The sequence below is a fragment of the Convolutriloba macropyga genome, chromosome 11 (assembly GCF_964194025.1).
Source record: "Convolutriloba macropyga chromosome 11, txConMacr16.3, whole genome shotgun sequence".
In the NCBI taxonomy this organism is placed as follows: Eukaryota; Metazoa; Xenacoelomorpha; order Acoela; family Convolutidae; genus Convolutriloba; species Convolutriloba macropyga.
In genome coordinates, this window is record NC_134478.1 from 53,038,924 (window position 1) to 53,061,368 (window position 22,445).

The 22,445-nt window shown below is 35.6% G+C and overlaps 1 protein-coding gene across 1 annotated transcript in view; it reads right to left on the bottom strand.

Moving 5' to 3' along the window:
* LOC142349349 (uncharacterized) overlaps positions 1–14,209 on the bottom strand; it is a 33,583-nt gene extending 19,374 nt beyond the window's left edge. Inside the window, exons 1-3 of the mRNA XM_075400832.1 lie at positions 13,983–14,209; positions 10,839–11,055; positions 1,298–1,514 (exon numbers count right to left, since the gene is read on the bottom strand). Of these exons, the coding sequence (XP_075256947.1) occupies positions 1,298–1,514; positions 10,839–11,055; positions 13,983–14,093 (545 nt within the window). The 5' untranslated portion in view covers positions 14,094–14,209. The remainder of the gene's footprint in view (positions 1–1,297; positions 1,515–10,838; positions 11,056–13,982) is intronic.
* Positions 14,210–22,445: the final 8,236 nt, after the last annotated feature.

Below are 22,445 nucleotides of genomic sequence, written 5' to 3' on the forward strand. Positions count from 1 at the left end.
ACGTTTTTTCAAGGAAAAACCCAAAAACCATAAAAGGATTATATCAAGCCTTTCGAGTCATAAGGATTAGCTGCCCTAATTTGTTTCTCATTCGGACCCCAGTGCAAAGTTCGTACGAGTGCATTCCGAAAAAAGGCACCCAGTAAAGTTTCAGGTAAGAATTATATCGTAAAGCTAAGCGGCAGGGCGCCTATCCCGCTGACACTTTGTGATTAATCATCACTTGCGCGCGCCATCACCAGGCATTGCACTATTTCGCAAAGTTTTCACCTCTGCCATTGTATGTATGAGCTTCTGGCTCCGCAACAATTGGCGCAGATCAATTTCAGCATTTTGAAATCAGCGCTCAATTATTTCAAGTATATGTCGCATGAATCTGCTCGATGTCTCTGAGAAATTGGGCGCGCCGAAAATTTTGTTTTACACATAAAAAACTTGGAGATGGACTCTGGGGTGGTCTCCTAGCAGCCTTTTATTTAACATTACCACTCGCAGGTTCAGGTCAGAAAACCGTCATGGTTTATTCTCATTCTGACTTGTTGGTCTCTAAGTGAGAATTTCGAAGTGGTTTCAGCTGAGAGCCACGTGACCCTGCTTGTAAAACACGCAACTTTTCAGTATGGAGACGATGATAGTTAATTAGCTCGTGCTATTGTTTTAATTAGGGTTTTTGTCAGCAATCTAAAAGATTCTTCGAAGACCAGACAAAGTTTTTTTCTTCAGTTTGATTTAAAAAGTTGTCTCGAAAAGCTTTGAGTTTCAATTTTCGGATCTATTCTTGGTCCCAACCCCCCAAGTTTAGTAGGCATATAACTTTTATGGGTCTAGGAAGTAAACCCCCACGGAAAATAACCCCCACGGAAAATAACCCCCACGGAAATAAACCCCCCACGGAAATAAACCCCCATTTTAAAATTGAATTTTGGTCGTGATAATTTGTTCGGTTGTGATAGTTTCATATCAAGTCCCACGGGCCGCTGAGGCAATGCCATGGCTCACGAGGCATGGCCAAACGCGCTAAATGCGCAGCTCTTTAATAGTAAAGTGGGGGTTTGTTCCCGTGGGGTTTATTTCCTATCTAAAATGAAGTGGGTTTTTTCCGTGGGTTTTTTTCCGCAACCGAACTTTTACACCCATAGGCGCACGTGCTATTTTTATACATAATAACGTGTTGTATAACAACAACACATATTTTCCAACTGGCCGTCATAAAAAACACAGAAGCGGGCGGGGAGAAGGGTGGGGACAGAACAAATCCCAATGTTTTTGTAGTGAACAACTTGGCCTCTCAACTAACGTAGCAGTCTCGGGGCAACATCCCGCAAAGGTATCTGTTCCGTTAGAAGAGCCAGAGCCAGTGTCGTAGCAGCACTTCTCTCCAGACTCACAGGTCCCAGACTTGTCCAGTTCACACGTCACAGAGTCATTGCCCGCCTTGTACGGGTTCAGTTTCGAGATTTGGGGGTTTCTCGGGTGCAGTTTTTGGGCCAGTACAATTTTCAATGGGGTCAAATCTGTAAACAGAACCCGGGTCGAGGTGTCACCGCTAAAAATCGCTAAAAATGTAAGATTTGCGGTCAATTTGAGTGAAAGTGTAAGATTTGCGTTCAATGCGATGAATGCGGTGAAGAAAAACATATAAGCGGTGAAAAATTTTTTCTCACCGCTTAAGCGGTGAAAGAAAATTTTTCACCGCTACCAGCAGAATGCGGTGAAAAAAAATTTTCAGCGCTACCAGCAGAATGCGGTGAAAAAAAAATTTCACCGCTATCAGCAGAAGGCGTTAAAAAAAATTTTCACCGCGCTAATTTCAACGCTTATCATAAATTCAAAGGAAATATAATTGAAGTCAGCGACAGATGGCGCAGTGGTATAAGAAGTGGTTGACATGCACGAGGTGAGAAGCTCGAACTAGCGTACGTCAGTTTCTTCTTTGTAAGAAACCCGGTTAATGCGGTGAAAAAAAAAATTTCGCGCTAAAAACCGCAAAAATTCACCGCATTCAACGCTAAAAGATGCGGGCGCTTTGCGATGAATTTTTTTCACCGCTATCGCCACTAATCTTATATTATTTTTTGACCAAACCTCGAGTCGGGAAAAAAAAGGTATCACAGTTTGAAAATTGCACCATCAACAAAACTTCTTAATATTGCGAAATTCCCCAAAAATAAGTCTAATCAGATTTTCTAACTCCACTCCTCATAAGTAGAAGACCACGTCTTGGCCACCTAGACAAAGAATTATAGCAAATTTTTTATAAGAATGAGAAAAAAATTTAATGAAGACTTCTTCAATTCATACTATTGGACTCTACCACCTCAAATTATTTTAAATATTTCCTATTCGATTAGTTTTTTAAAATAACGTAAATAGCTGAGAGGCAATAGGTAAAAATGAGCATTCGGAAATGGAACTTTTATTAGGCTACGTTACAAGCATCTATCGGTACCAAATTTAACCTACTTTCTAATGAAGTGCATACATACCAAAAGACTACTCGATATCTCCGATATGAAATGCTAGATTTTTTGTAGCTATTTTGTGTCTTTTAATCAAGGGAATATATTCTTATAACAACAGTAATTTAGCTTAAAAATGTTTGCATTTCGTCTGCAAATATTATCATCTGGGGCTGAAATTTCGGGAGAATTTGTTTGGGACTGTTTTGTTTGTTCACCGAGTTTGTTCAGTTCCTATGTTAAAGTTTGCCTAAAGTCAGAGCAATTTTTGACTCTGGGCATTTTGTGGGTCTCATTGTCTTACCGTATTTCTTTCCATTTGGCTTTTTTTCAATAAAACCTGTAATTGTTCCGACCCCTCTTTAGGGCGGGAGGAACTAATTACTCAACTGGGTTATTTTGTTCAGACAATTTTGACTGATCGATATATTCATCGTAGAGAGTTGTGAGTGGTATCATTAAAAAGCCAGTCCAGCCTAGAACGTGGAAGTAAAACGATTTGTCTGAATTTCGTTTTCTAGAGCGAGTTATCGTGATTTAAATTTTTGTGAATATTGCACCGATTTGCGTTATTTTTATTCACATATTCCGGAATTTTTGCCTAAAGTTTTGTCAATTTTGCTAAAATATGTAAAAATTGTTAACAATAGTACTCTTGGTTTTATTTTTAAAGACAATAGATATTGTTGATTATTTTGATTTATTGTTTTGGCTAAAATTTCGGCTAAACATTTCAAAATTCAATCTTTTTCATCAAAAAATGCCAAAAATAAGCTTCTGTAGTCAACTTTGATTAAATTTGTCGATGTATACATCCAAAAAAACTAAAACAAACTACAAAGGGCGCTAATCCAACCCCCACTTCCATTGAGAGTATTCTGGAATTAAACTTTAGGCGTTTTTGTTAACTTTACTCTTTGATTATCAAAAAACGCAGCATTCATTTTTGATCCTTTATCTAACAATTTATCTAGATCTATAACACTCGAAACAATCGAGTGTTCTTAATGGACAAACAGCAACAGAAAGGCTGGTTTTGGTCCAATCTTGGACTGTTACAATCCAAAAATAATTCGGACTGTAATCAGTTGATAATTTTTTAATGTTAATTAAAGAACAGAACAATTAGAATAGAAGCTCAGTGTTGAGAGGTCGAATTGGCATCATAAGCAGCTCTAAATTAATTTATCTATTTTCTTTGCTCAAGTTTTTGGTCGTTTTGACTTTTAAAAATGATAGTAAATTTTAAAAATCTTAGTGCCGGCAAAAAAAAGAAAGCTTCGTCTTCCTCCTCATTCTACTGAATTAAAATGTAGTCTTTTTTGCTCGTTAAGTTGTAGTTCTCTAGTTTTGATACTAATAGATTTCACAAATTTTCGAATTTTTGGTAGTGGCCCATTTTTCACTATATTTTTTCTCGTTTTGTCATAGTATCACATTATTGAAAGTTCTCATATTTCATTATTGGCGATAAAAGACTAAAGAAAAATGGAACATTTTAAAATCTTTAAAGGCATGGATTTTGCTTTCAACGGCTTAGACACCCCTTTCCCGAAAAATTTATTTGGTTTTTTTACATTTGTCTTTAACTGTCGTTTTTAACTTTGTCTTTTAGGAAGTAAAAAATTTCCTGGATTTGGACAGGTCGCTTTGGATTTTTATGGAGTAATGAATGAGCTGATATTCTGATTTGAGTAGATGGCTGATGGCTTTCAGGTCTTTGAAAACAATTGTTTTCAAAAAGTTAAAAAATATCTATTTTTTAACTTTTGTTCTTTTCTGTCTATTTGATACCTAGTCTCGTTTATCACAGTTCAAATATGACATTATTGTTTTCTATGGAAGGTGCAAGTGTAAACAAAAATCAAGGTTTTTAATAGATTTCGTTATGAATTTACTGGCTTCGACACAGGTTTTTCGCAAAAGAATAAGTTATTTTTTTTGATTGTCGTCTAAATTTGACGCTCTTTTTGTAGACCTAAGACATATTCTGAATATCTATACGTCCCAAGTGCTTGTTTTGGATGAATAAACAAACGTATTTATTTATTTCTTCGTGTAGATAATGGCTTTGTTGGCTTTGAATTTAATTGTTTGCTAAAAATACAAAATTATTACTTAAATTTGATATTTTTCCCCTTTTTTTTTACTTATAACCTATTCTCATTAAAGAAAGCTCACAAATCACAGTAGTTAAGTTCGAAGAAGACTCAATTGAAAAAAATTTGGGTGTCAAATATGCCTTTACGGCTTCGACAGCGCTTTCTCGCAATTTTTATTTGAATTTTTGTGTGTTGTCTCTATTGTTGTTGTTTTTGTTACCGCAAAAAAATTAACGAAGACAGGTCTTAATGCCCTCTAAGAGGCGTATGTGATCGTAAACATGGCGGATGTTTTCGATTGCTATCTAATGGTTTTCATCACTTTGAAACTAATTGTTTCTAAAATATTCGACCAATTTTTTAATTTTGCTGTTGTTTGTTCTTTTTTGTCTAATTGTTACAAAGCCTTATTATGGAGTATTTCCATACCTTTTTTAGTGAAATGCAAGTTGTTTTGTTTAGTTTCAGTTTTAGCTGACATTATTTTGACCTTGCTAAAAAGATTTTTTAAAAAATGGGCAACGTTTTTTTTATGAAATTGATGTTTGTTGTTATTTTTGTTTGATTTTGTTGTTCGTCTTGACTTGCTTTCTTAATAATGGCTGCTCTCATCAGTCGGATGCGGCATTTTTACTCGGCTGAGCTATCTGCGTTGGAGGCGATCTTTTTGTTCACACATTTAAAAAAATACTTTTGGGGGCTCTCTATCTATTCTTCATTTGGTAGACATTTATGCCGAAGACGTGGATGAGTGGGGTCAGAACTTTATGTGCAAACGCACAGTACCGAGCCTCCTTGATAAAGTTAAAGATAAGCATTATCCCTTGGACCGTAATACAAGCAGCTACTAGCAGTGTTAAAACACTATTTCTATCTTACTCCTAGAAAAAAATGCTTATAATACTTTCACAAGGGTCAAAGATAAGTTTGAAGATGAAAAACTTCAAAATGACGCAGGAAAATTTCAAACCACAGCAACAATAGCGTCATTGCTTTTTAACAGTCAGGAGAAAATATCTCCAAAAATATTTGCAAAAAAATCTTTTTATTATTCCATAAGCTTTTCATCAGAGTCGACGAAGGCTTTGCTGTTCTGAGGTATACAAAATTCGCGTTTTTGACAAAACGATGTACTCGAAATTTACAAATTTGCAGCTTGAGACAAAGGCAAGAAGCCCCAAAAATCCAGTTGAGGGCTCACAAACGGCCTAGCATTAATAATAAAGAAACTAGACTAAAAAACAATTTTTAAAAAAAGAATTCATTGTGTTTTACCATCCCCGTAGCGGGCACTGTTCTTTAAAGCAGAATGACTTAAATAAACATTCAGAATCTTTTTAACAGGCCAAATGAAGACATTTTTTCCGAACGGCAAAGCATTTTTATCAGCCTACGCAGCGTCTTCCGTGGAGTTTTCATAGTGGAAACATCCGTTCAGAAATCACAATGAATAAAATTGTTCCCGGCGTTCCAAATCAATTCGCTCGGTGAATTGATTAGGAACGGGAATGGTAACTTTCCAGGTTTTCTCAACCGGAATTAGCGCAATTCTATTCACTGGGAAAGCTTGTGCCAAGTTTTCGGAAATGTTAGATGAGTTAAAAGATTAAGTTTTGAGAAATATGCATGTTTAGTCTTGAATTAGGTAATAACGAGCAAATATTGAAATTCGAACATGCAACTTGAGACTGATCATGGTTGGGTCATGGATGGGCTATCGTAGAGAGGTCTTATTATGACAACAATTTGTAGCACAAAACAAAAAATTATGTTAGAGGTCACGGGGCGTCTCTAAAAGTTCCCCCAATTACATTTTCAAATTTTGGGTAAGCACGATAGTAAGGAAAGATTTTGCATTAATTTGCAGGATTTTGCCTTCTTCAAAATTAAAGTCAAGTCATCACAAGAGTTACATAATTTTCTTGAAACATATAAATTACTCAGAATATAAACCTAGGGTTAGATATCTACAGGCTTTAGAATGTTAAATAAATTAACCAGTTTTGTTAATAATATAACAATATTCAAATTGTGGCTGTTCGTTCATAGGTGAAAATAGGATTTGAAGGCTCCTATTTGTCTATTAACGGGTACTTTCTTGCGTCGATCGAGCAAAACCTCGGTTAAAACATTTTTAAAGCAAGTTTTACTATTATAAAATCTTATTGAAGTGGGCAATTTGTTCCATTTTTGAACGCTTTTCAAGGTTAAAGTTTTGTTACTCCATTTCGTTTTCGTTTTCTTTTTTTAATAATTTGATTCGTTCTCCTGTTTTGTCTAGCTTTGTGGCGACTAGTAAACATTTTAAAATTTTCGGATGTTTCCCAGTGTCTTATATCTGTTTGTAGCTTCGTTAGGCGAACTTTCGAGATGAACAATTCGCCTGGCAGGATACGATCCTTCATGAGAAGATCAATGGAGTGGTCAAACTTTTGTCGAATATAACAAACTTTTATTCCCCAGTTAATTTGCCTGTTTATGCGGTTTATGTTTTTTGCTGTAAGAGTTTGAAGGAATACTCAACTGAAGGAAAGATGAGAGAGTACAACTGACTTGAAAGCATCAATTCTGACTTTCAAAGGAATTCGATTTCTTACAAGAGACAAAGAACGAAATGCATTAGCCATATAGCTTGAAACTGAGTTCACTTAATTTTCTAAGGCTAGGTTTGAATCAATTTGAACTCCCAGATAACGACAAGCATGAGCTGGTTGGCTAACTTCGCCTTTAAAAGAAAACTCTGGATCCGAGTTAGTATGATTTGTAAAGAATAAAATCTCTATATTATAGGCATTTAAAGTAAGTTTTTTCTCTGTAAGATAGTTGTCTGTTTGTTCTAATATTTTTTCAATTTTTTGTGGAATGTTCTCATTACGTTCAAATTTGCATATTATACTAGCGTCATCCGCAAATTGTACAACTTCTTTTTCAACTTCCAGTTTTTCAGAAAAATTGTTGACACATAACAGAAAAATAAGAGGTCCTAAAAAAGTTCCTTGTGGAACACCATGATTAATAGTTATTTTATCTGATAAGTCAATACCCAGTTTTACGCATTGTGTTCGATTTGCGCGAAAAGATTTGAAAAGTAAAATTGTTGAATGAGAGAGATTGGAACTTTCAGCTGTCTTGAGAAAGATCGCAAGTGAAATTGAATTGAAAGCTTTTGCAAGATCTAAGAGCACAGCACCTGTGTCGTTGTTATCTTCCATATTTCCTATTAAGTTTTCAATAAAGTAAAGCACAGCATCAGTAAACGACTTTCTGGATTGGAAACCGAATTGTTTTTTGTTCAATAGCGCAAACGTTTCAAGATATTCTACTAACTGATTAAGTAAAAGTCTCTCAAAAACTTCTGCGAAACTTGTGTTACGGAAACTGGACGATAATTAGTTAAAGCAGAAGCATCTCCTTTTTTGAAAATCGTTTTGATGTGTGCATCCTTAAGAATTGTTGGAAAAACTTTCTCTTGAATACAATCGTTAAAAATAATCCGAAGATGTGTCCCAATAGCATATTTTCCGGATTTCGATGCCCAAGCATTGATGTATCCCGGCCCTGGTGCTCTGCTGTTGTCTAGATGTGTCAATAACTTTATAGATTTCCCTCAAAGTAAAAGGTCTAAAGTAAAACTCTTGAAATTTCCGCTCTATTTTTTTGACGTTCAAGGGAACAATCTGCCCTCTGTAGATGCCCATTTCAATGAAAACTCGTTAAAAGTTGTTGCATATTGATTTTTTGTCTTTCGTTTTTCTTACCATTTTCAACAATTTCAGCGATGTCTGGACTGTTGTTATTCATTCCAATTTTTTTAATGAAATTCCATTTCTCTTTTGACAGATTCAAAGAAACTCTCTCCTCTGGTCATTTGATCCGCACGCAAAACCATAGAATAGCTTCTAGCAGCCACCAACTCCATACAGTAACCATTAATAAAGTGTCGCTCAACGCTTTCGACGATAAACGATACATTCTTGACAATGGGATCGACACGCTGCCGTTTGGTCATAAATATTGTCCACGATCGTTTCTTCGACTGAGACGACAATTTCGACAATGAATCGCTTAGTTTCTGGTCGTCTGTGGAGTTGCACGAAATTGAAAACCAGAGGGAAATTGAAACCACAGTCGAAGCGAATACTGACAACGCTGAAATTCCTGACCCCGGCTTTGTAAGAACCGCCGCAATCAGAGAGTTTGATATTCATTCTGATGAAATTGCCGACAAAAATGAGATAGAAGAAGAACATCCAGTGTATAACCCATTTATTGATTATGAAGCGATAGAATCAGACTCTTAATTAACAAAAGAAAGCGATATTTTCTATTCAATTGGACGCTTTTGTACATGTTTAATTCTCTTATCTATAACAGTTTCTATAACAATTCTATTCTATATGTTAAAACGTAAAAATTCAGCTTTAATTCAAATCTGATTTGCTAGGTTTTGCCACAAATAAGCAAGACAAGTTAAAACTGGAATGGCTTTCCAAAAGCGCAATACCAACAATAAGCCGCCAGACAAATACATGTAGCGCAATTACCACTTTCTTAACAAAAAAGATCCCCCCTAGGGGATCAGGGATCCCCCTCTGCCGAACGGAACTCGAAAGGTGCTCCCCCCGATCTTCCTGTATATATACGATACTACTGCTGACGCTATTTTTACCTTGCTAATAAAATTTTTTAAAAATTGAACAAAATTTTTTTTGTAATTGATGTTTGTTGTTATTTTTGTTTGATTTTGTTGTTCGTCTTGACTTGCTTTCTTAAAAATGACTGCTCTCATCAGTCTTATGGCATTTTTACTAGGCTGAGCTATCTGCGTTGGAGGCGATCTTTTTGTTCACACATTTAAAAAAAATACTTTTGGGGCTCTCTATCTATTCCTCATTTGGTAGACATTTATGCCGAAGACGTGGATGAGTGGGGTGAGAACTTCATGTGCGAACGCACAGTACCGAGCATCCTTGATAAAGTTAAAGATAAGCATCATCCCTTGAACCGTAATACAAACAGCTACTAGCAGTGTTAAAACACCATTTCTATCTTGCTCCGAGAAAAGTTGCTTATAATACTTTCACAAGGGTCAAATATAAGTTTGAAGATGAAAAACTTCAAAATGACGCAGGAAAATTTGAAACCACAGAAATTATAGCGTCGTTGCTTTTTAACAGTCAGGAGAAAATATCTCTAAAAATAATTGCAAAAAAATCTTTTTATTATTTTATAAGCTTTTCATCAGAGTCCACGAAGTGGGATACAAATCAGAGTCGACGAAGAGGGATACAAATTACGCGTTTTTGACAAACGATGTACTCGAAATTTATAAATTTGCAGCTTGAGACAAAGGCAAGAATCCCCAAAAATCCAGTTGATGGCTCACAAACGGCCTAGCATTAATAATAAAGAAACTAGACTAAAAAACAATTTTTTAAAAAAGAATTCATTGTGTTTTACCATCCCCGTAGCGGTCACTGTTTTTTAAGCAGAATGACTTGGATAAACATTCAGAATCTTTTTAAAAGGCCAGATGCAGACATTTTTTCCGAATGGCAAAGCGTTTTTATCAGCCTAAGCAGCGTCTTCTGTGGAGTTTTCATAGTGGAAACATCCCGTCAGAAATCACAATGGATAAAATTGTTCCAGGCGTTCCTAATCAATTCGCTCGGTGAATTGATTAGGAACGGGAATGGTAACTTTCCAGGTTTTCTCAACCGGAATTAGCGCAATTCTATTCACTGGGAAAGCTTGTGCCAAGTTTTCGGAAATGTTCGATGAGTTAAAAGAACAAGTTTTGTGAAATATGCATGTTTAGTCCTAAATTAGGTAATAACGAGCAAATATTGAAATGCGAACATGCAACTTGAGTCTGATCATGGTTGGGTCATGGATGGGCTATCGTGGAGAGGTCTTATTATGACTACAATTTGTCGCCCAAAAAATTATGTAAGAGGTCACGGGGCGTCTCTAAAACTACCCCCATTTACATTTTTAATTTTGAGTCAGCACGCTAGTAAGGAAAGATTTTACATTCTTTTGCAGGATTTTGCCTTCTTCAAAACTAAAGTCATGTCATCACAAGAGTTACAAGAGTTAGAATCGATGAAAATAGTAGAAAAAGGCGGACGAATTTCTCCTCTTTTCAACCATAGAACCAGCGGCAGAAAATAAAAATTCGGAGAAGATGAAGGTGAAATAACAAAGGAAGAAAAATGAATTAAAATGTATTTAAAATTGAATTTCACCTCCAGAATATCAAGTGTGGTATTCTTACCCTCTTGCTCGATCTCTCTCTTCCTTCTTGTCTGCTTCTCAGAGCTATCCTTTTGGCAGAATGGAGCTTTGTCCACACACTTGTGACCCTGAGGACAACAGTAGGCCTGTACAATTGGGGAGTCAGAACAGCACACTGCATTGGGGTGTGCACAACATCCGTAACTGCCTTTGAATTGTGGAATGGGACAACAGGTGCTCGTGTTTTGACAGTAATTCTAACCAGCAAAACTTTTCTTTTTATTGAGTTAGATCGACAACAGAAAAAAAATTATTATAAACTTTCCCAAATCTATATTACCAAGATTAGTTGCACCTAGGTCCCACCTAGGTGCATTTTATGCATAGCAGCGTGCTATATAACAGAACCTAAATTGCAAGAGGTGGGGTTATAAAAGACAATACCAGGTGCCGAAACATAATTGGTCGACATTCTCAGTGAAACTTGATAGATCTTGACAACACAAGAACCTATTAGTTGATAAGTTGCACGCTAAGAAACAAAAAGAAAAAACTTTCTTTCACTGAGTTAAGTTATCGAAAAATCACACTAAAAGTTGTTACTCTCTAAGATCGAATCCTTCCACGCGACCCCACAAAAAGCGTGGTAGTCTGATTTGAGAGGCAGGTTTCAACACTGAGCCCAGAAAAAGATCCCTATCGTGAGATAGTCTTCGAATCAGAGGTCTGAGGGGGCGGGGGTCATAAGTCATTTCAATCATTCGATCAACCAATCGGACCTACCTCAGATTTCGATTTGAACCTCTGGTCCCAAACCAACCGTCAGCAAAACAAAATCTTAAGGTAACATTTTCATCAGTACCCGCTTCAGTATAGCAAAAAGTTCATTTCAATGAAGCTTGTAAATCTTAAGATTGTAAATCTTACTTTCATTGATGCTACAATTAATGACAAAATCTTCAGAAAGAAAGCCGGAATAATTTTTAATTCAGAACACTTACTTTTTCTCCTAAGCAGGGTAGTGGAAAAAGTTTTCAATATTTTGTTTCCGGAAATATTTTTACATAAGGACTTTGACCTTTTCTAGAAACGGATCGAAAAAATTGGATAAAACTGAAATTAGTTTATAGTTTGGAACCGCTTTCTCATTTTCAAAAGATTTGGAAGAATTGAAAATTTATTGGCGCTTCCAAAAAATGAAAATTGACAAAGATTCTATTAAGCACATTGACAACAGGAGGTACAAAATGCACGCAAAACAAGTCACACGATAAATGGCTATTGCAAGAAAATATCAGCTGAACGTTCTCTAGAAAAAAATATGCGTCAATTCTATAAGCTGATCTTGCAACTCATTTTGAATATAATGCTTCTGGAATTTCGTTTTGCAATGTTTTTCATTTGTTTAAAGAAGGGCCCCCAAGAGGTCTCGCTGGTTCGAACATTTTGGAACATCGTCGTCGTTTAAAAACAGATAAATCAAGTCGCTTTCAATTGCTTAACTTCGAGTGGTTCAGAAAAAGACAATTGCGCTCCTCTCAGATTCTCGACAAAACACTAAACCTCTACGTACACGCATACAAATACAGACCTTTTAAAACCTATAATTGCTTGAAACTGAAAAATTCAAAAAATATTATTTGTCACTTTCGTGGGAGTACACATTTGCTAATACTTTTTTTCTTCAGGAAATATACCAGTGAAGTTTTTAACCGTTTCGTCAATCGATGCTCATTTTTTCCTTAAGTTTAAGCGTTGGCATGACTTACTGATGAAATCATTGAATAGAATGACCAGAATTTATTTAAAATGACAGGATAAGGAGAAATAAGACCACCTATTAGAAAATAAAAGATTAAAAAAACATACTTCAAAATAGTATTATCTTAATTCATAAGAGATCGAGGAAGATGTGTGTTTAAGGAATTATTTCCTCTCTCAAAATGTCTAAAAGCAACCAACCTGTAAAAACTCGATTGAAAGAAAATTGAATAAAGCAGAAAAATAAGTAAGATATATAATTGAAGAAACGCAATAATCAATAGGCAATTATAAAAAAAAATCATACACAAGATAAGCGTCGTAAATTCTAACACAAAAATAATTTTCACATGACTTCCCTTTGTATCACAATCTTTAGACCAAAAACTCATGAAACTTTATTAAGCTTCCGAGGTTGAGGTGCTATCCGGAACTGACCTCTGACCAGACCGTGCCAGACGAAAGTAACCTCTGACCAGACGATCCCAGACCAAAGAATTCTCTGATCAGACTAAAGTGCGCTCAAAACACCGTGTGCGCTCGAAATTATCTCTGATCAGACTTTTCCAGACGGAAATGACCTCTGATCAGACCGAAATTAGACCATTGTCCAGACGATTGTGCGACCATGGCCCAGACCGAACCTAGACCATCGTCCAGACTATTGTGCGCTCAAAATCACTTCTGATCAGACTACTGTGCGCTCAAAAGTCACTCCTGATCAGACTAGTAAGCGCTCGAAATCACCTTTGATCAGACTCATTTGCGCTCAAAATAGTCTGGTCATTGAATGGTTTTCACTATGAACGAATTTCTTTAATTTTGTTATAATATATTTATTTCATAAAAATTGATGTTTGCGTTATTAAATTCATCTAAAGAAAAGGACATTCTAAAAGTATTGCTGAAGAAAAGAAATCCCAACTGCTGAGAAAAAATTTATTTAGTATACCATTAGTGCATATTTCGATTAACTCAATGGATGAATTAAGACTGCTTTCCATATAAAACGTCGTTCTCTACCCTTAAACAAAATTTCTTTTTAAGGGGACCGGCATTTTCTATCAGCTGGACGCAAACCATTAGACTCTAGATGAGTCTGTGATCATAATGATGCTTTTTGTTGCCTCTTGGAAGAGCTAACATCTCTCCAATGAGACCCGATTCCGCTGAAAATCTTCCCTGATCAGACTAATGTGCGCTTGAATCCGCCTCTGATCATACCATCCCCAGACCAAAGTGACCTCTGATCATACTATTGTGCTCTCGAACCAAATCCAGACCCTGTAATTCTGGTCTGGAAACACACCGTGTGCGTTGGACTTGGTCTGATCAGAGGTCACTTCCAGATGGCGCCGCAACCTGGGTTATAAAAATCGAATATTAGGAACAAAACAAGGAAAAGATTAAAAGAAAAGTTTGCCTGGTCAGGACACAAAATGACGTTGGGTTGTCTGAACACCTCAATAGCTGTCCCTTTTGATATGTAACACACATAAACTGTAAGTAGTAGATTTATAATCTTCAAATACATTTTGCCCAAAATGCGCAGTTTGAATTGCAGTGAAATTGAAATTATAATTTGAGCTAAGGTGACATTTAAAGAGCAAATAGAAAGTAGGATGAGTTTGTTTCTCTTGATCACAGATATAGTTTCATCATTGACCACAAATTCATATAACACTACTTAGCAACTTGGGCAAACTTAACATTGCCAATGTGGACACAGAATGTATGCGAATTTAATTACAAAGCGAAAAATGACGCTTACATTTCGGTCGAAATTCCAATATCAATGTCTAATTTCAATATGATTTGTTCAATCGAACTTTACGAATGAATTTAAAAAATCCAATTAAAAAAATGCATGAGACCATTATGATAGCCTGAACTTTTATTTTTGGCATTATGAACCAGCTCTCCTACAAACTAAAATGGACCATTTGTTTCACTGTACATAAACCTAAAAAATAAATAATAAATAAACATGTAATAAATTAAACAAAAAATAAATAAATAACCTAACAGTTTAAACCTAACAGTTCATTATAGTGAAATAAGGGTGCTTTTTCACAGAATAATTTTCTGCTAAATTAAAAATCGAGCAGTTGAAAATTATAAATTAAGACGACTGTATCAGCGAGCTTTGATCATCTATCAGAGGTCTTGCAAGGGAAATTATCATAGTTCAACATTCGGTCGCACAAGAATGCATCCCTTCAATACAAACACTTTTTATCGTGAAACGAACTTTCTGCCAAAATGATAACTTTAAACAAAGTAACTTACAAAATACGTATGTAAGATGCCTTTATTAAGAGATCATTAATTTTTGCGATAGCAATATCGCTCAAATTGAAGAAATTTTAACAGTCAACAGTGTCCAATTAAAAAATCTAACCGACTGACGTCGGGCGAATTGCTCTCAAACAACCCGCGAGCGGTTGGCTTCGTCAGTAGCTAGCCACGGTTTAGTGAGGCTAGATTTAGCTTAATTGAAGGGGGCATGAGGTGAGGGTAATAGATGATGACATCACGTTACATACCAGCAGCTGAAGAACTGCATCATCAAAAGAGTTAAGGAAAGACAGAGAGAGAGAGAGAGAGAGAGAGAGAGAGAGAGAGAGAGAGCGAGAGAGAGCGAGAGAGAGAGTGAAGGAGTTAGATAGATAGAGTGTGCGATAGAGAAAACGTGAACGAGAAAGAAAAGGAAAGAGATCCGATCCATCAGAGAGAGACAGAGGGAGGGAGAAACAGAAATGTGGCTGAAGTGCGGCATCATCAAAAGAGTTAAGGAAAAAGAGAGAGAGAGTGCGATAGGAAAAACGTGAACGAGAAATAAAAGGAAAGAGACCCGAACCACCAGAGAGAGAGAGAGAGACACACACAGAGAGAGAGAGAGAGAGAGAGAGAGAGAGAGAGAGAGAGAGAGAAGGGAGAGCCAGGAATGTTCTCCATGATGAGATTTGACTCTGCAACAGTTGATTTGACTCCTCTAGTTTTCTAGCCTAAATAGTAATTCAATCATATAGAAAAATAAAACTGAAAGTGTAAAATTCAAAAGAAAAGTTTCCACTTGTCGCAGTGAAAAAAAAACAGTTTGAAACCATTTTTTGTCTCTGAAGCTTTGTCGTGTAACCCAACGGCAATACTTAAAAAGTTTCCGTTGGCCAGTAATGGTCGTTAAACTCAGAAAAGAACAAATATTCAAAAATGTTTAAAACAATTGCAAAACTTAACATACAGCAAATCTTGATAAAATTCGTGATATCATTATATTAGGAAACATTTATTTTAGGAACCATCTTTGACTAGTTTCACTGGTTCAAGATCCAAAATTTTGGAAAAATGATATTAATTTTCCGAAAACAAAAAAAAATAAATTCTATCAAAAAATTGCTGAAACTCGAGTCACTATAATACTGATAGCCATTCCATTAACTCTGAAAATTATACAGAATCTTATTAGCAAACCTCGGAGGAGGCCCCTGGTGCAAGATAAAAAATCAAAAGATCTTCAAAAATTTTTTGAAAAATTGCTCAAATTTGTGATATTAAAATCATGAAAAACAATAAATTACACATAGAATCTATGCAGTAACTTATTATCAAACCCTAGAGGACGTTCATTGGTTCTTGAGGCTGGGGAAACCTAAAAATGACAACCAATTTCAAAAATATTTTGAAAAAAATTGCAAGTGTTTTCTTCCAATAATCTTGAAAAATATTCTATTACATCTAAAAACTATACAGTAATCTATTATCAAACCCTAGAGGAGGTTCATTGGTTGTTGAGGCTAAAGAAAACTAAAAAGAGAAACAATTTAGATAAACTTGAAAAAAATTGCAATAACTTTTGGAAAAAATTGAAAAAAGTTCGTAATAACAAAAACATTGCATTACATCTAGAAACTATAAAGCAACCTATTATGAAGCCCTCTAGAGGAGATTCCTTGAAAAAATGCAAGTTTTATCAAAAAAAGGCTATACTTTTGATATTAAAAAATTGAAAACTAGTCCATGGTCAGTAAAAAGTTTCAGTAACTTATAGTGAAACCCTTAAGGAGGTTTTCTGGCCCATGGGTCTAGAAAAACTTGAAGAATGATAAAAATATCAAAAAAAATGAAAAAAAAGTTTTGTTTTTAAAAAATGCTAAAAATCGTGATGTTATTATATTGAAAACCGTTCCATTACCACTAGAGACTGTCCAGTATTCCCCTAGAGGAAATTTCATTACACCTAGGTTGAAAAACTATATAAACAAAAATTTCGAAAAAGCTTGAATAAATTTTGAAAATTAGTATAAATTTGCGTGTTATAGTTTGCGTTACCAAAACATATAGCCCTTAAAAAGGTCATAAAAAGTACTGATGTCTGGCAAAAGCCATTTAACCATTTTGACTGGTTCAAAAAAAATCGAAAAATGACCCAAAACACGGAAACTTGTAACACATTTGGGCTCAAAAACTCCTAAAAATGACCTCTTAACCTTAAACTACGGCCTTCCCGGTAGCTTCATCACATTGAGCACTTGGAAAACTACCCAACGCGACTAAGGGCCACCTAATAAAACTTAATACCCGCTGGTAGCTACCTGTTTATCACGTTTTCAAGGACGAAAGTCAAATGGGTCAGACGAAAAATCGGTCACGCGAAAAATCGCATAAAAAAGTCAGGACTAATTTGTTTGACAGCAATTAAAAATATTCAACTTATTCGTAATCTGAATCATATAAAACTTAAGCAAACCTCTAGGTTGTGATTGTGCAGATAAATTCTATCTAACTTAACCCAGTTAAGTTGAAAGTATCATTTTTTAGGTAATCTAAAACTTTCACCAACCTGCACTCAGGATTACCCGGGGTGAGAGAAGTCAAAACCCATGGATCCAGAAACAAAATATCCATTGCTATTCACTCCAGACAGTAATTGAAGTATGAATCGAATTTTCGCGATCATGTGCGAAATAGCGCAAACATGCTCGATGAAGCAAATTGAGTGATAGCGCGAAATTTGACACTTCAGTTAATTTGCCTAAACCAGACGGTGCGAAATTGTGCACCGTGAGTCTATAGACCAGACAATGGAAAGTCATACTACGCCCTAGTAAACGACCTAGACGAGGCATAGAATTTTTGAAACACCGTCCTTGACAGGTAATGGGTACGAAAAGAACATGGCGAGCTTTCATTATGAATTGTTGTTTCGAAATTTAAGGCCCATTGTTTGAAATAATGCGAATAGGAGAGGGAAATAATCAGACTATGATTCAATTTTTACCGGTTTTATGCACCGAATTAGGTCGATTTAGCGAGATTTTGGTTGAGTTGAGTCCGGTTGTGATTCGAAATTAGCGGAGCATATCAGTTGCGCGACTATGATTCGCTGATGCCAGATCATGATTCGAAATAGTGCGACCCTAAAATTTGTCCGACTGTGTATTTAGTGGTACCTATTAATGTCGAACCATATTCTACCTCAACCAGGGTACTTGAAAAGGTTGCAGCCAGCTGTGTGCTCAACTTTCAGTGAACATACCTTAATTTTATATTTTTACTTCTCAGAAAAGTTCCCTTATTCGTCTCATCATTGTAAAACAATTTCGAATTGCTCCGAGTCAGTAACGAAATTGGTCATTTCCTTGCACGTTCAACACAATAATTTGAGCTAATTCGAGACAGTTTTGTCTGGAGTGGTTGATCAGAATAAATTTGCGTCCTAATCACATCTTATATTCGCAGAGCGATACCAAAGCGCGATAGTAATATCTGGTAATGGTTCATTCAAGTAATGATGTTTGGCACCACTTTGCGGAGTAGCGAGCAAAGTATACATGGGTCACACCAATTCCAGCAGCGGAAATCTTGATCGTGCTCAAGTCTTTTCATGGTCAATTTGGGTTGAGCACGGTCTTTTCATAAGTCTGGACTCCTTGGATCCAAGCCCATGCCACCTTTGATCAACTCATTCGGGTCACATACTGGATTATAGCGCGGCCCAAATTACAGTTCTTAACACGAGTAATAGAACAGTTACGGCAACGGTGGCTCAAGTCGGATGAGAGACCTCAGCCTGGATATGGCCTGCACATAAGAGCGAAAAGTGGGGAGGATGCTCTGAGGCATAGAAGACTTCAATATCGTCACTAATGCAAACCAAATAAAGTAAACAAACAGATTGCATTTTTTGGTAGCGCAGAAGCAGAGACGCGAGAATTTTGCAACGCTGTTTTTTTAAAAAATTTTTTGAATAATCTTTTAACAGGAGTATATATTGTGAAAAAAGTTTAGTTTGATTCCCCAAACTTAACCTCTACCAGCTAATTTAAAACTTTATTCAATCTTTTTTCTGTTTTCTCCCGTGAACACTAGGAACAAAACTAATACAACTTCAATATTTTACCTGTTACATCTTAAATTGGGTAACCTATTCAATCGGTGGATTTAAAGCTTTCAACAATTGAGGCCACTATACTTTAATATCAATATATGAAAAACCACTAAACACATATCTGGATATTAGCGTGACTTAAGCTTATTTTCATAGTCCTTGAGCTTTTTTTAAAAACGAGAAAAGGACTTTACTTTGATGTTCGTTTAAATTCGAGAAATTAGAAATCTGTGACCTGAAAAGATCACTCAATGATCACTTACGCAAACTGAAGACAATTACCGCCAATTGAAGGACAGAGTCAAAACTCTTCGGAGATTCTTGTAATCATTTGATGCAGTGAAATTAAAAGCAAATACTACTAGCAAAATACAAAATAATGGCAAGCAAACTCAACGGTCTATAGGGGAGAAACATTTTTAAAAAAACGAACATAACCAACTAACTTCAAGCGAATTGCTCTAACACAATGGGGGGTCAAAAAGTCGATCGTCAAAAAGTCACTTGAAAAGTCGAATGATCATGCAAATAATCCGTCAAAAAAACCATTGCATTAACAGACAACAGGACCCAAATAATTGCTACAAACTTTGAATGAGAACAATTTAAAAACTTAACTTAGCAACCGACTTTAAAACATAGCTAGCAGATAGCCACAAAATAGCCACAATAGCTTCTAGATCTGCAATCTCAAAAAAAACAGTAAAAAAGACAGACCAAAAAACTTTTCATCAAAGGATGACATATTACATTTTGATTAAAACATGTCTAAGTTATTGCGGTCTCTATTAGCTACTCCCAAATAAACTTCAATTAGACTGACACACATTCACTGTACCTTACCTCTTTTAGCTAAGGCAAAGAAAAAAAGTCAATTTCAAAGTGAGGAAGTCATTTTTGAGAGTGAGGAAAGTCACTTGAGACCAAAAACTTACGCAAATGAAAAAAACTCGCTCCACTAACAGTGAGAAACGACGTCACGAAAACACTTCATTTGTAATTGCATTAACGAATGAACATAAAGCAGATTTGAAGTGGTCATGACGTCAAATGGTCCTAACAAAAATCTGGACCGAAATAAAAAGACATAGCAGGACAAGTCCAGAATTAAAATCCAGAAAATTGATTTAGCTTTGACGTCCAATGAGAACAATTATTTCGACTGAGATTAAGCAATTTGACCACATGAACAAAAAAAACAAGCAAGACTAAATAATCAGATCTAATTTTCAAAGACAAGGTCAATATCAAAAAATGACTTCAATGAACTCACGCCACTAAATAAATTCCCTTGTTTCTCATTATTAACCGATGAAACCTGTCATTAATGAGGTTAAATAATAAGAGAGCAACAAGTTCAATAAATAATTGCAAAACTCAGAACTTTACTAACAGTTTTTAAAGCCGGGCAGCCTATAAGTCAAAGATAGCAATAACCTTGAATTAAGAAAACTTAAAACAAAAAACAAGCAATTTTAGAAACCAGTGAAAACGGTCTAAGATTTAAGATAGACTTAAGTATAAGATAATTAAGTCAACAAAAACTCGCAAAACTCAAAGTTCTATATTTCCTGAAAACAATTGATGTCAAAGTCATAGAATCCATCAACAACAACTTAATCGAATAAAACAGCCCCTACTAGCAACCTAAGAGGCCTGTTATTAGTAGGAATAAACGACAAGAAAACGAAAATTACAAAAGTACAACAAAACCTAAAAAAATAACTCATAAATTTCGAAGTTGCGTCAGAGTCATGAAAACTAGTAAGCTCATAACTCCGACCATTAACTAGGTTCGTTTGCGCCTCATTATCAACTAGTCCGATCGATCGTTGATGATAAAAAGAGAAGACAGAATTGTTGTTTTGAAGGTGGGTAAAATCAATATTTCTTGAACATTTTTTGACAAAAAGAGGACAGGTCGCAAAAAGAATCAGCTTTCACTTGATGAATTCTAGCAAATGCGACTAGGCGTATTAGAACGAACATGCATCATACTAAAAGCACTGAAGGAAAAGAAACTCTGAAAACAGAAGTTAAACTGACGCATGTGAAAAAAAAACCTCTCAAAACCCGAAAATTTGTTTGAAACACCAATTTCTGACTCCACTTTAGAGGTAGTTTGAAAACATCAAGCCTCAAATTTAATCTAATTTTTGCTCCCTTTACTACTTCAGCGTGAGTAAAGTTGCAACTCTAATTTCACTTGAATCTCTAATCTGACCTGAAAAAGTCAAAAAAAGCGTGAAAAGATCTTAAAGACAGCACACCAATACAACCCAAATCCTTTGGATAAAAAACCAAGAGAAGGCCAATAATAGCTCCAGCTATCGCTGTGCGGCTATTAACAATAAAAGAACAAGAATAAACATAAACCGTCTAATGTCGAAAGAATTGCTCTCGAACGACAGGCGATGCAATTTATTCAGGGGCTGTAACCTAGATAAATTTTTCTTTATGGTTGCAGAAAGATTTGCCCACGCCGGGATTCGAACCACGGACCTCCCGACCCCTCACCAGAATCACTGCCCACTCGGCTAAAAGGTTTTTCTTTTTTCTATGCTGCAAACAATTTTATTTTAGCAACAAGCTTTACTTTGGAGTGAGAACAATAGAGATCACTCAAAAATAGAGAACGAAAGCGTAAAAATTCACTTGAGAAGTCAAAATGTTCAAGAAAAGCACAAAAAACGTTAAGCGAAAAATTTGCATAAAAAAGACTAAAACGTTTTGATAATTGCTAAAAAATTCGTTCGAGAGCAATTAATTAAATTTACAGCAGAACTCTAAAAATAATTGAAGCCCGTACTACTAAAAGGACGTTAACAAGCCACTAGAAAAAACAACAGTCCAAAACACTACCAAACTTTACGTGCAAACAAAAATTTTAAATTTTCAAAACTGTCATTAGCAAATTCTGTGCTAGTTTTGTCGTCCTGAAATTGCTGAAAAGAAATCTGAACACATTATGAAAAAGTTCAAGAAACTAAAACAACGACGACAGTTCTGCGAAATTTAAACTACAATTTAATTAACTCAACTGAAATTTGAGCGCAGTATCCATAATAAAACAGATTGTTCTAATTTGGCGTGCAGTTTCAGTTGGATTCTAAAACTCTGCTTAATTCAGCTTTTGAACTGAACACTAATCAGCTTAATACCAATGTCAGCTAGCAAAACTCTAATGAACTTTCATAACCTGATTCTCAATGACTTAATGACCGGGTTTTATCGATTTATCCCGTCTCTTTTGATCTTTTGACTTGGACTGTATGTATTCGCCACATTGCGTTATTGAATGCGTGAAAGAATTTAAAATTCATTCAGTTGAAACAGTGAGAAAAGTAAGTCAGAAGTCAAACGTGAAAATTGTGACTTATTTAAAACGAAAAACGTGATCAAAAGGTAAAGCAAATTTTAAAAAAAGAGAGCGCCTAAATAATAGCCGTCGAGAGACTGACGGCGGATATTAAACAAAGCTACAAAATCCTAACG